The 13,714-nt window shown below is 39.8% G+C and overlaps 2 protein-coding genes across 2 annotated transcripts in view; one reads left to right on the forward strand and one right to left on the reverse strand.

Annotated features, from left to right (window-relative positions):
- Positions 1–5,969, reverse strand: part of TUBAL3 (tubulin alpha like 3) — a 38,675-nt gene extending 32,706 nt beyond the window's left edge. Inside the window, 1 exon segment of the mRNA XM_064285190.1 lies at positions 5,868–5,969. Within this exon segment, the coding sequence (XP_064141260.1) occupies positions 5,868–5,969 (102 nt within the window).
- LOC111750840 (neuroepithelial cell-transforming gene 1 protein-like) overlaps positions 5,890–13,714 on the forward strand; it is a 40,553-nt gene continuing 32,728 nt past the window's right edge. The window contains exon 1 of the mRNA XM_064285191.1: positions 5,890–6,144. Coding sequence (XP_064141261.1) covers positions 6,011–6,144 — 134 coding nt within the window. The 5' untranslated portion in view covers positions 5,890–6,010. The remainder of the gene's footprint in view (positions 6,145–13,714) is intronic.

The raw sequence follows: 13,714 nt of genomic DNA on the forward strand, positions 1-13,714 counted from the left end.
TCTTCATAAAGTCAATTCTGTCTTAGTCATCTAGCGCTATTATAACAGAAACACCACAAGTGGATGGCTTTAACAAAGAGAAGTTTATTTCCTCACAATAAAATAGGCTAAAAGTCCAAATTGAGGGCATCAGCTCCAGGGAAGGCCTTCTCTCCTTGTCGGCTTTCTCATCAATCCTCCCCAGGACTAGGAGCTTCTCTGCACAGGGATATCCAGTTGAAAGGATACACTCTGCCCCCTGCACTGCTTTCTTAGTGCTATGAGGTCCCCCATGCTAGGCTTGCTTCTCTCTTGCATATCTCAAGAGATTGCCTCAAAACACAATCCAATCTTGTAGATTGAGTCCTGCCTCACTAACACAACTGCCACCCATCCTCCCTCATTAACATCACAGAGGCAGGATTTACAACATATAGGAAAATCACACAACATGGGAATCATGGCCCAGCCAATACACACATTTTGGGGGGGGGCATAATTCAATGCATGCCATCAGTCTTGTCTGCTCTTTCTCTGCCAGTAATTCCCCAAATTTTGGGCCATGTTAGAAAGAGTAAGCCAACTCCATTTTATAAAATCAAAATGGGTTTAGTTATTTTGTTGATATTGTCAGTTTCAAAAATGATGAGGGAAAATCAGAGGATTTGAGTATTTTCTTTTCTGGTACACTGCCACACTGATGATTTTTCATTAATGTTTTTAAATTCTCAACCTCACTTCCAGCTGTGACTAACCTGGATTAGCAAAAGAATCAGAAGAAAATTAGATAAAAATCTCTTTAAATATAATTTAAGAAATGCTTCTTGTTTTTTTAGCAACTTCTTTTTTCCTTGAAAAAGTATGTCTTAAAAAAGTTTCTTCAAGTAAGAATATTCTAATTTCAAGTCTGAAGGCCTCCTAGTGACTGTCCTAAAGTCCTGAAAGAGTGAAAAAGCTTGCAAGTGATGGAAGTGTGGTGTTTACTGTTCAGCTTTCCTTTCTCTTCAAAGTTTCTTTCTTAAAGTATTTTTTAATATCAGCCAGGCAATTCACCGGCAGAGTAAGGAGAGGAAAAAAAAAGAACTTCTAAGCAGGGAATTTTTATAAAAAATCATTATTTAGCTCTGAGAAATAACTCTGATTGATATTCTGACATTGCTAAAGTTTTCTTTGATAGTTCTCTGTTGGCAGCCCTAGATGCCACAACCACAGTCGCTTGCCTTTGTCATTGCCACCCCATTCCACCCATGTTCTTCCCTTTCCCCTCCTCATGCCTCCTACCCCATTACTAACTTAATTCAGCATTTTACGTCTTCAATGGCCTCTTAGTAAGATAGTCTAGGCATAAAGAGAATCAGTCTCAGTCTATTTCTCCTGATTAATAGAGCCTCTTTGTGGCCATATATTTTTCTTCTCAAGTTTTATTCCCTTCTAAACCCAACAGCTAGAATTCCAGTGTTAGTTTTTTTGTTTTTTTACTTCCCTCAGTGGAATATCTGAAATCAAAGCAATTCAGTGAGAGAGAAAAAAAAAAAAGAATATACGCACACATAATGAGAGATTTTAAGGAACAAAACTGATTTCAAAAATTTTGCCCCATTGTGCTTATAAATATACTTCTGTTTGTCAGGCCAGATGCTTGAATATTTTCTCTTCAAAGGGCAAGCTTACCATAAAATAACTGTCTTATTGGCAGCTTAAAACTCATAGGCTCAATATCTTTAAACAAGCATTTTTCTAATTCTGATTTTTCTGTAAAAGGTGAGATTGAGGGGTTAATGACAGAACTGAAGCATTTACGTTAAAAATGCAGAGTAGTAAATCAGATTGTTGGACGTGGCGGAATAAAAATTACACAGAGCTGAGAGAGAAATTGTGCGTTCCCAGGGTTTTCCCTTTATAAACCAAGTTACCTACCAAAAAACCCAAAACCCGTTGCAGTTGAGTGGATTCCGAATCATAGTGACCCTAAAGGATGGAGTAGAACTCCACCATAGGGTTTCCGAGGAGCGCCTGGTGGATTTGAACTGCCAAACTTTTGATTTGAACTGACGAACTTTTGGTTAGCTCTTACGCACTACGCCACCAGGGTTTCCAGGTTACATACAACTAGTATATGCCAGTATGACCTTGTTGTTGTTGTGTGCCATCCAGTTGATTCTGACTCATAGTGACCCTATAGGATAGGTTAGAACCGTCCAGTGGCATTTCCTATGCTGAAATCTTTCCGGAAGCAGATCACTGGGTCTTTTCTCCCAAGGAGCCACTGGTGGGTTTGAACTGCCAACCTCTTGGTTAGCAGCCCAACATTTAACCATTGCTCCTCCAGGGCTCTTTAGTATAACCTTACTTGTTGTCAAAAAATTGAAGTACTTTCCTAACAGTTCTGAGTCACCCATGTTCCTCCCACGTTGCCCCAGATCCACCCCTAGGACCTCTGTATCCCTATTCCCACAAGCCAGCAACTAAAGAGAGCCTCCGGGAACCTGGCTCCAACCCTGATTGGTCAGTGTCTGTCCCAGTTAGCCCTGAAATTTCTTTGCTGCGCTTCGTGGTATCCAGCAATTTTCTGATTAAAACTTGCCTTCTATTCATTGTTTCCCTGCAATCTAAAACAGAGCCTGCCATGTTATAGTAGGAATTCAATACCCACTTGTGAATAAGTGAACAAAATGGTAAGTTCTCAAGTTTCCAACCACCGGAAAGGGATGTCTTGCATAAAACAACAGTATACTGATCATGGGAAAGAAATACCTCTGGTGCCAAACTGACATTCTGGATAATCTATCGCTTTGGGGGTTTGTTATCACAAGTTCCTCGAGGAATGACCACCTCTGATTACACCATCAAAACCAGTTTCAGGGCCTGCAGGGCTGAGGACATACTGACTTGTGAGGATCTCATCAAAGTATTAGATTAAAACTATAAAATTGCGATTTCTGTGGGCTACAAAGGTCAAATGGCAGCAATTTCATATGATTGAGTCTAAACATATGCCTCCCGTGACGCTCTGCATGGGTGAAGACCACTCCCTAGAGCCCTTTCCTGTACTGCATCCTGTAGAGTACTAACTGGTCCAATGCAATGCTTTTTCCTTTAATTTTTTGGTTGGGGTTGGGTGATGGATGGTTCTTAATGGAGAGCATCTTACTCCCTAACTTCCTGTCCTTTCAGAAAATATTTTTCCTTATTTTATAGAGATAATGCAAGTTCAGTATCTCATTAGTTTAAAAAGCTATAAAATACGAGAAAGTTAAAAAAAAAAAATTTAGAATACCCAAAGTTTGACCGCCTAGAGACATTTAAATACATAGATTTCATTTTTTTTCCTCTGTATAACCTTTTGTAATCTACAATTGTTTGTATGCTGAATATACCTCTACATTCCATGTTTCCCTTTAAAATTATACTCTTCCATTACATACTTCACAGATAACCTGTACTGGCTAAAAACATTCTTTCCAATGTATCAACTGTAATTAACCATTTCCCTATCATTGCTTATTTGTTGTTTTTAGTTGCCATCAAGTCAGCTTCGACTCGTGATGACTTCGTGTGTGACAGAACAAAAAGTTGTCCAGTCCTGCACCATCTTCAAGATTGTTGGTATATTTGAGTCCATTGTTCTGGCTATTGTGTCAATTCATCTCATTGAGGTTTTCGCTCATTTTCTTTGGCCCTCTCTCTCAGTCATATAGTGCTGCTATGGCAGAAATACCACCAGTGGATAGCTTTAACAAAATTTATGTTCTCACAGCCTAGGAGGCTAGACGTCTAAATTCAGGGCATCCCTCCAGGAGAAGGCTTCCTCTCTCTGTTGGTTGTGGAGGAAGGTCCTTCTCATCAATCTTCCCCTGGACTAGGAGCTTCTCAGCATAGACACCCCAGGTCCAAAGGACCTGCTCTTCTCCTGGCACTACTTTCTTGATGGTATGAGGTCCCTTGTCTCTCCTGGTTTCTCTGATTTAGAAATCATGGCCTAGCCAAGTTGAAGCGTATTTTAGTGAAACACAATTTAATCCATGACACTCTCTACGTTACCAAACATGATGTCCTTTTCTACCTTTTAGTCTTTTCTAATGAATGTGCAAAGTAAGTTAAGTTGAAGTGCTGCCATCCTAAGGAACTTTTCTGGCTGCTTTTCTTCTAAGATTGATTTGTTCTTTAGGCAGTCCATGGTATATTCAATATTCTTCACCAACACCACAGGTTAAAATCATCAGTTCTTCCTCTGTCTTCCCTTTGCATTATCCAACTTTTGCATGCATATGAAGTGATTGAAAAGGTCATTTTTTATTTAGGTTGCCTTTAATTTTCTGACATTATAAACAATGCTTTTAATATCATCCTGTATAAAACTCTGTGTGTGTAGTTTTATTTCTTAGAGCAGAGGTTCCCAAAAGTAAAATTATAGTGCCAAAGAAGAGGCTACTTTTAAAGGCTTAGACACATTCAGAACAATATTTAAAATTAAAGAATGTGTTCATTTGTTTATCAACTGTCTTTTTTATTTAAGAAGGAGCTTTATTTTGTGCTGTCTTTTGCTAACTTCTTAAAATTAGAGAATAAAGGCCCTTTCATTCTATTTTGCTAAGGACTGACTGTCTCTTCTGTATTGGGAGAGAGGCAGGCACTTAATTAGATTCCACTGGTTCCCTAGAGGCAGATCTGAGAACACATCTCCATTATCTTTGATAATTGGGGATACAGCATATCTAACATATATAATTTAGCATGTATATGGCCAATAACCAAATCTCATTTTAGATCACTACTTTCAACCTCTCTTCTCCCCAGTGCTAAGAAATACCTACCACCACCACCCATTGTTGTAGAGTTGATTCCGAATGATAGCGACCCTGTAGGACAGAGTAGAACTACACCATAGAGTTTCCAAGGCTGTAATTTTACCGGAGCAGATCACCAGATTTTTCTCTCCTGTGGAACTGCTGATAGGTTTGAACCACTGACCCTTAGCTAGCACCAACAGGGCTCCTGCAAGAAATGCCTACCAACCAAAAACAAACTCATTGCATCGGAGTCAATTCAGGCACCAGGGCTCCTTAAAAAATACCTGCTGTTGTTAGGTACTGGCTAGTCCTTCTGACTTGTAGCAACCCTATGTACAACACAAAGAAACACCACTCAGTCCTGCAGCCACCCTCACAATTCTTGATATGCTTGAGCCCATGGGTGCAGCCGCTGTGTCAGTCCATCTTGTTGAGGGTTTTCCTCTCTTTTGCTGACCCTCTACTTTACCAACATGATATCCTTCTCCAGGGTCTGGTCCCTCCTGATAACACGTCCAAAGTATGTGAGAGGAAGTCTCACCATCCTTGCTTCTAATGAGCATTCTGGCTGTACTTCTTCCAGGACAGATTTGTCCGTTCTTCTGGCAGTCCATGGTATATTCAATATTCTTCACCAACACCATAAGAAGAAATGCCTAGTGACCTAGCTTGCTGTCAATCAATTTGCCCTGACCAGTGATGAAGGTCCTAATAAACAGTGAAATAGGTAACCTGCATTGAGGATTTAGCGAAGGAGTCAGAACTAAACCCAAATTCATCCACTAATCTATAGGGCTTTTCCTACTCCAGCGCTACAGTATTTCCCTTCCTGCTTCTATTTGAGCATACGTACTAAAGAGGCGAAGCCCTGGTGGCGCAGTGGTTAAGAGGCTGCAACCCAAAAGGTCAACAGGCATTTCGAATCCACCAGCCATTCCTATGAAACCCTATGGTGCAGCTCTGCTCTCTCCTGTAGGGTCGCGATGAGCCAGAATCCACTCGCCGCTATGGGAATGTGGAGGCGGGACTCCAAGTCTCCTAGCAACCCCCTACTGCCCCTCTGATTGGCTGATCTCTGCGCAGCCGCCATTTTCAAACCGCTAGGTGACTGCGGCGCTGGTGGCATTCTCCTGACAGGAAATTTTCTCCCTTCCAAAAGTTGTCGGGCACGGTGCCCGCTCCTCTCGATCTCCCGGGCATCCAGCCCACCGCCTCACCGCCCCGCCCTCCACTTCTAGGCCATGGAGCCAGAGCTAGCGACTCAGAAGCAGCCCCAGCTGCGGAGGCGAAGCCGCCGGGCCTCTGGGCTCAGTACGTCAGGCGCCACTGAGCCTTCGGCCAACACCCCTAAGCCGGGGGCAGATCCCGACAAGAGGTAAGTGTCTGAGGGCAGGCTAGAGCGATTTTGGAGCTCGGATTTTAGCAAGCGTCCGTCCTTAGGCCCCAAGTAGCTAACTTCCCAACCATCCAAACACGGTGGGGGAAGGGGCGCGGAGAATGCGAGAGAGTTGTCAACAATCTCTTTCTGACCCCCTTCCCTGTGAGTGAGAGAGCTTAGAAAAGATGGCAAGAGTTTTGTCCTCCCACAGAACGGGTTATAGACAGGAGTTGTGGCTGGTTCTTAAATTCAGACTGTGAATCCAAAAAAAAAAGAATCCAAGCTTATCAAAAATCCTGTGGGGGGAGGTGGGTTAAGAGGAATTGTCACAAGAGCCGAGGCACCAAGTTTTTAGCCTAAAAGCGTGAGTTAAAATAAAAAATAATAATAATAAAAAAGTTGCAGAGAACAAAATCCTTTGCTGATACAGCTTACGGCTCCAGCCTCCTGTGTAAAGAGAAAAAAATACATAAATTGTCGCTGACTTTTAAATAACTTATTTCACATTCTCCGTTTTGAAAGGGTGGACACTAGATGAGTCTATCACCCTGAGATACTCTTTAAACCTTAAATCACAATTATCCCTCGAGATCACCTTTTAGCAAAATAACAGATTGGCTCATAAAAGAAAGAGTATTACCTGTGAGTCATGGGCACTTTTTTAAAAATCGTCTATATGAGACCAGCAAGTCTAAAGCTACTCTAAAGCAAAGGTGAGAAGGTAAGGGGGCCGGGAAACTGGAATACTGGAAATGGTACGACTAGAACAGAATGAATGAGAATCATGACATATCGTGAAAAATGAAACTAATATCACTGAATAATTTGTGTAGGAATTGTTAAATGGGAACCTAATTTGCTGTGTAAACTTTCACCTTAAACAGAATAAAATATTATTAAAAAAAAGAAAAGATTTCAAGAAGGAGGTGGTGAGCTTTGTTAAATATTACTGATAGGTCAGGTAATATAAGGGCTGAAAAGTTCAAGTTAGATGAGGAATGAAAAAACCAAACCAAACCTGCTGCCACTGAGTCGATTCCGACTCATAGCGACCTTAAATTTGGTAACGAGAAGAGCACTGTGTATTGATCGTAGATGATTTCTGTAGATTACTTAGCATAGATACTAGTTTGCGGTGAGTCAAGAAGAGAATATAGTATGATTTATTCTGGAAATATGTGAGTACCAGACACTAGGCATATGGAGATAGAAAATATTGTTCCTACTCTTTAAGAATTTATCATCTAGTAAGGAAGAAAAATAAGTAAGTTGATAATTATAATAAATCCCAAACCTGTTGCTGTCGAGTCGATTCCGGCTTATAGAGACCCTATAGGACAGTAGAACTGCCCCATAGGGTTTCTAAGGAGTGACTAGTGGATTCCAACTGCCGGCCTTTTGGTTAACAACTGAGCTCTTAACCACTGCACCACCAGGGTTCCAATAATTATAATAGTCCGTGTATACACAACATATACAACATGCCTTAGGTGCAAATAAGAGGAACACTTAATCCTGACTAGAGAGACCAAGAAATGATTCCTTGTTGTAATCCTTGAGTCTTGGAGGACCAGCTCAGAGAGCAGGGGTAAAGGATAAATGGGTGATCTGAGGTAGAGAGAGAAGCGTGTAAAAAGGCCTGAAAGCAAAAAAGCATGATGAGTTATGGGTATTATAACTAGTGCACTGTGACTAAAAGGTAGCTGTGTAGGGGATGTGACTGAGATAGGGAAAAGGAGGAGGTAATGATGAGAGATTATTCTGTAGAGGTAAAAGCTTCATCATGAAGGGGCTATGTATGCCATGACAGAGAATTAGGTTTTATTTTCAAGGTGATGGGGAGATACTGAAGAACTTTAAGCAAGTCAAAACATGATCCGGTTTACGTTTTTAAAAGATCATTCTGTTTGCCATGGGAAAAGTAAATAACATTTTGGAGTCCTGATGTTCTTTGTAAATCTTATAAAAGCAATTCCAGGAAACAAGTGTTCATATACATAAAGTTTCAGAAGATTAGGAGATCAACTATGGATACCAAATTAAAAACCTCAAGTGTAACCAATGATACTGAACAATGTGTACAGAAATTGTTAAATGGGAACCTACGTTGCTGTGTAAACTCTCACCAAAAATACAAAAAAAAAAAAAAAAACCTCATATGTAAATGATAGATTACTGTGAAGCGATTTGCAGAAGCCTAGATGAAAATTACTATTTTAATCTGATAGCTGGCAATGAGGCAGGAGAACAGGAAACATTGAGTATGGATTATACTTTGAAGAAGTTTCACTGCAACACGAAGGCAAGAAAGAAAAATAGATGAAGGGGACACAAGTTTGTAGGATAGACTCTTAAGAAGGGATAGATTTGATATGGTAGGAGGAATAAGCAAGGAGAAGGAGAGGTTGAAGAAACAGGAGAGAAGAAAAATGATTAAACAAGAATCTAAGATGGCAGAAAAGAATGGCATCCAAATTAAAGGTAGAAGATTTAGACTGGCAAAGAGCTGTGGATGGTATAATTATAGACAAGCTTGGGGTGTGAGATTGTGAGCACAAATTTGAGGGCTTTCGTGCCAGTCTTCTAAATTTTTTGTGAAATTAGAAATGATGTCTGCTGAGAAAAAAGTTGTGACATAGGCAGCATGAGGAAAATGACAGTTTAGAAGAACCATGGAGGTAAAACAGAGAATGAAGCAACAAATCTATATACCATTTTCCAGAAAGAGGACATATGATCGTCTATAACCAAAAAACCAAAGCCAGTGCTGTCAAGTCAATTCCTACTCATAGTGACCCTATAGGACAGAGGAGAACTGCCCTATAGAGTTTCCAAGGAGCACCTGGCAGATTCGAACTGCCGATCCTTTGGTTAGCAGCCATAGCCCTTAACCACTACACCACCGGGGTTTCTATGATCATCTATAAGAATATATAAAATATGGCAGGATAGTATTAATTAAATGTGGGACAAGAATGTATACCAGTGTTCATTACAGTAGTATTCACAATAGACAAAAGGTGGAAGTAACCTAAATGTCCATCAACAGATGAATGGATAAACAATATGTGGTACATACATACAATGGAATGTTACTCAGCCATAAAGAGAAAGTCCTGATTCATGCTACAATGTAGATGAACTTTGAGAACATTATGCTGAGTGAAATAAGCCAGTCATAAAAGGACAAATACTGTACAATTTCACTTACATGAAATATCTAGAATAAGCAAAGGTATAGACACCAAAGTTTTATTAGTCATTAGCAGGGATGGGAATGAAGGGGAAAAAGGGAGCCATTGTTTATGAAGCAGTGAGTTCTATTTATGGTAATGGAAGATTTGGCAATGATTATTGGTGATGGTTACATAACATGATTAATGTAATTGATATCACTAAATCGTGCAAGTGAAAAACATTGAAATGGCAAATGTTGTGTTATATATATCTTTGCAAAAATTTTTAAAAAGTGAGCCAAGAAACAACTATTTAAGCATGGTATCAGATCCAGAAGTCATAAAGAAAAAGGTTGATGTATGTGACTATGTGAGTATTAAAACTTTTGGTATGGCAAAACTCACTATAAACTGATTTGAAAGACAGAAACAACTGGGGAAAATACTTGCCATACAAGAAAATGAAAGCGTTGTCTTAAAAAAAAAAAAAAAAAAAAAAGCTTTATTAAGATATAATTTACATGCCATAGAATTCACCCATTTAAAGTACACAATTCAGTACTTTTTTAATGTTTTTATTTATTTTTCAATGTGCATGTATCATTTTCACCTTACCTATTCAATTTGAGTGCTGAGCAAATAATCCGAGAAGCTGGACTATATGAAGAAGAACAGGGCATCAGGATTGGAGGAAGACTCATTAACAACCTGCGTTATGCAGATGACACAACCTTGCTTGCTGAAAATGAAGAGGACTGGAAGCACTTACTAATGAAGACCAGAGACCACAGCCTTCAGTACGGATTATACCTCAACATAAAGAAAACAAAAATCCTCACAACTGGACCAATAAGCAACATCATGATAAATGGAGAAAAGATTGAAGTTGTTAAGGATTTCATTTTCCTTGGATCCACAATCAACAGCCATGGAAGCAGCAGTCAAGAAATCAAACAATGCATTGCATTGGGTAAATCTGCTCAAAGGACCTCTTTGAAGTGTTGAAAAGCAAAGATGTCACCTTGAAGACTAAGGTGCACCTGACCTAAGCCATGGTATTTTCAGTCGCATCATATGCATATGAAAGCTGGACAATGAATAAGAAAGACTGAAGAAGAATTCATGCCTTTGAATTATGGTGTTGGCGAAGAATATTGAATATACCATGGACTGGCAAAAGAACCAACAAATCTGTCTTAGAAGAAGTACAACCAGAATGCTCCTTAGAAGCAAGGATGGCAAGACTGCATCTTACATACTTTGGACATGTTGTCAGGAGGGATGAGTCCCTGGAGAAGGACATCATGCTTGGCAGAGTACAGGGTCAGTGGAAAAGAGGAAGACCCTCAATGAGGTGGATTGACACAGTAGCTGCAACAAGGAGCTCAAGTATAACGACAATTGTAAGGATGGCGCAGGACTGGGCAGTGTTTCGTTCTTTTGTGCTTAGGGTCGCTATGAGTTGGAACCCACTCGACGGCACCTAACAACAACAACAATGTATCATTCTGATGATCAGAACACATAAAGGTATTTTTATTTTGAAAAAAGAAGGTATGCTTTTTTCTTGCTGAAACTGTATTACAAGTACTGTACTTACTAGCAAACCATGATTAGTGTTTCTCCCCACCCCCATCAAATGAAATTGTGAACGGCAGGAGTTGATGGGTAAAAGAGTTGTTGAAAAAGAAAAATGGCGTGAGAGTTATATAATGAGAAATGTTATTGAAACTGAAATCACTTGAACTAAGAGAATGGAAAAAGACTGTTTCTCAGAATGTACATTGATTTCTGTGTATTACTAGAGAACCAGGTAATAAAGAGATAAGAGTCACACAGTTTCCCAGTGCTCTTTGTGAAGATGAGGGAGTACAGTGTGCAAAAGCCAAGTGTGTATATGTGAGAGTTTTGTAAGCACTGTACCTGTTAACTTGGCCTGCACAAAGTGTGATTTGCACTTTGAGGTTGCCTGCCACAGTGGGAAATAAGGAAAGTAATAACAAGAGAATCAAGAAGAGAGAAAATAGTGGCAGCCTCCATTTGCCAAAGTTTGTTTGTACTTCATTTGTTTGTAGGTCATATGTTTGGAATTTGAAATAAAGTTCCCCATTAACTCCTAAAAACACGACTCAGTTTACAGAACTCTAGCCCTTTAATCAACCTGATCCATATGATTGGAGCTAATTTCCAGCCACACCCACTGCTAACTGTTAATCCTGAACATCCAAGCAAAAAACAAGGGCTGGACTAGACAATGAGCTCGGGACTAGAAATGGCTAGAATGTGTACAGCCTAGAAGAGATTGCTTAATGTTTTAAGCCTACCGTATTATATAAAGGATTATGATGAGCCTAATTAGTCTCTGCCAAATGTATATTGATTCTTGAGATTTTTTCACAGTGAGGTAAAAAGTTACTTGAAATAATGTATGTGTGCTGACTGCTATAGGATATGGTAGGGGAGAGATAATTGGGGGGAGAAAGAGTAGGGACATATTGAATCTAGTAGGGTATAAACATTTTATGTATATCCTGCCTATCATATGATAGGCCACTCAACTCCTTTCTCCCTTCATTTGTTGCCACTGAGTAGGGGAGTCAGAAACCAGCCTGAAAGAAGTTACTGTCTAGCATTTGCAGTAACAGACAGGTGCCCAGCAACTGGGACATCATTCCTAGGACCTGATCACCTAAGCGTGTCTTGTTCTATTGTTGTTATTGTTAGTTGTCGTTGAGTTGGCTCCAGCTTTTTGATACGCTTGAGTCCACTGTTATGGCCACTGTATATTTTGAGTGCCTTCTAACCTAGGAGGCTCATCTTCCAGCACTATATTGAACAGTATTCTCTTGTGATCCATAGGGTTTTTGTTGGCTAATTTTTGGAAGTAGATCACCAGGCCTTCTTTCTAGTCTGCCTTAGTCTGGAAGCTCTGCTGAAGCCCGACTACCATGGGTGACCCTAGTTCATTTGAAACGTGGATGGCATAAGCTTCGAGCATCATAGCAACATGCAAGCCACCACAGTACAACATACTGATGGGTGGTGGTGGTTTCTCCACTTACCTACCCTTCATTCTGTTCTGAGTAGGAGGCAGCCCTGGGCCCTACCACATGGTTCAGAGCTCAGGACAAGGTGTGTTCTTCTGCCGTACTTTTCCTGAAACCAAGTCTTTTCTGGCCCCAGCTTTAATTTGATTATTTTCTGTCCTCTCCTTTAGCAATGTACATTCTTCCAGACTGGGACCCAGAGCCAAATAAAACATTAGTGTTTTAAAAGTTTAGGCATTACAATCAGACTTCCTAGGTTCAAATACTGGCTCTGCCTCTTGCTAGCTGAGGACCTTAGACAAGTTATTTAGTATGTATAAATCTTACCTCATATGAGGGAAGCCCAGTGAAACCTCACAACCAGATACTTGTAGAGCTTTGGCCTAGAATATATGTCCTAACTCGTAATTTAGTGTTCTGTTTTGCCGTGGTTCCTCCACTGAATATGTCTAAAGAGATGTATTTAGTAATTAGTATTCATCAGTGAAATAATCACTATCACTTAACATCACACATTTAAGGAGCTCTTCTTTGCAAATACTAATAATATTGAATATAAATAACATTTAAATAATTTTATCTCTGTTCTTTAGGTCTTAGGGGTATCCCTTGAACATTGCACATCACTGTATAACAGGAATATAAACACACGTTGATCCTTTTAAAGATTTTATAAGATTTTCCTTCTAGCAGATTTGAAGTAATTCTATCTTTTGGTAGAAAATAATACTATCTACCAGTAGTGATAGGGCTTACTCTTTGAATTTTGTTTTCCCAGTAAAATCGATGAATTTGTAAAGTGGATATTCAGGTTTAAAAGTGAGGGTTCTTGTTGCCTTCAAGGAAATTTAACTTTTTGGGTGGGATATTTTTTAAAAGCGCATTTTTAAACTAAATTACAGCATTTAACACACATAATTGAGCAAATTCTTGATAACTCAGAGTCATCATCATCCTTATTTACGTTAGTAAAACCAAACCTGTTGCCATCGAGTTGATTCTGACTCATAGTGACTCTATAGGACAGAGTAGAACTGCTCCATAGGGTTTCAAGGCAGTGGCTGGTGGATTCGAACTGCCAGCCTTTTGGTTAGCAGCCAAGCTCTTAACCACTGTTCCACCAGGACTCCATTTATATTAGTAAACTAAAAAAAAAACTAAACCCACTGCCGTCGAATCAATTCCAACTCATAGTGACCCTACAGGACAGAGTAGAACTGCCCCATCGAGTTGCCAAGGAGCGTCTGGGGCATTCAGACTGCCAACCTCTTGGTTAGCAGCTGTAGCACTTAACCACTACACCACCAGGGTTTCCTTTATATTAGTAGTGTGGTAAAAATAAAA

Source organism: Loxodonta africana, chromosome 4 (assembly GCF_030014295.1).
Source record: "Loxodonta africana isolate mLoxAfr1 chromosome 4, mLoxAfr1.hap2, whole genome shotgun sequence".
Lineage (NCBI taxonomy): Eukaryota > Metazoa > Chordata > Mammalia > Proboscidea > Elephantidae > Loxodonta > Loxodonta africana.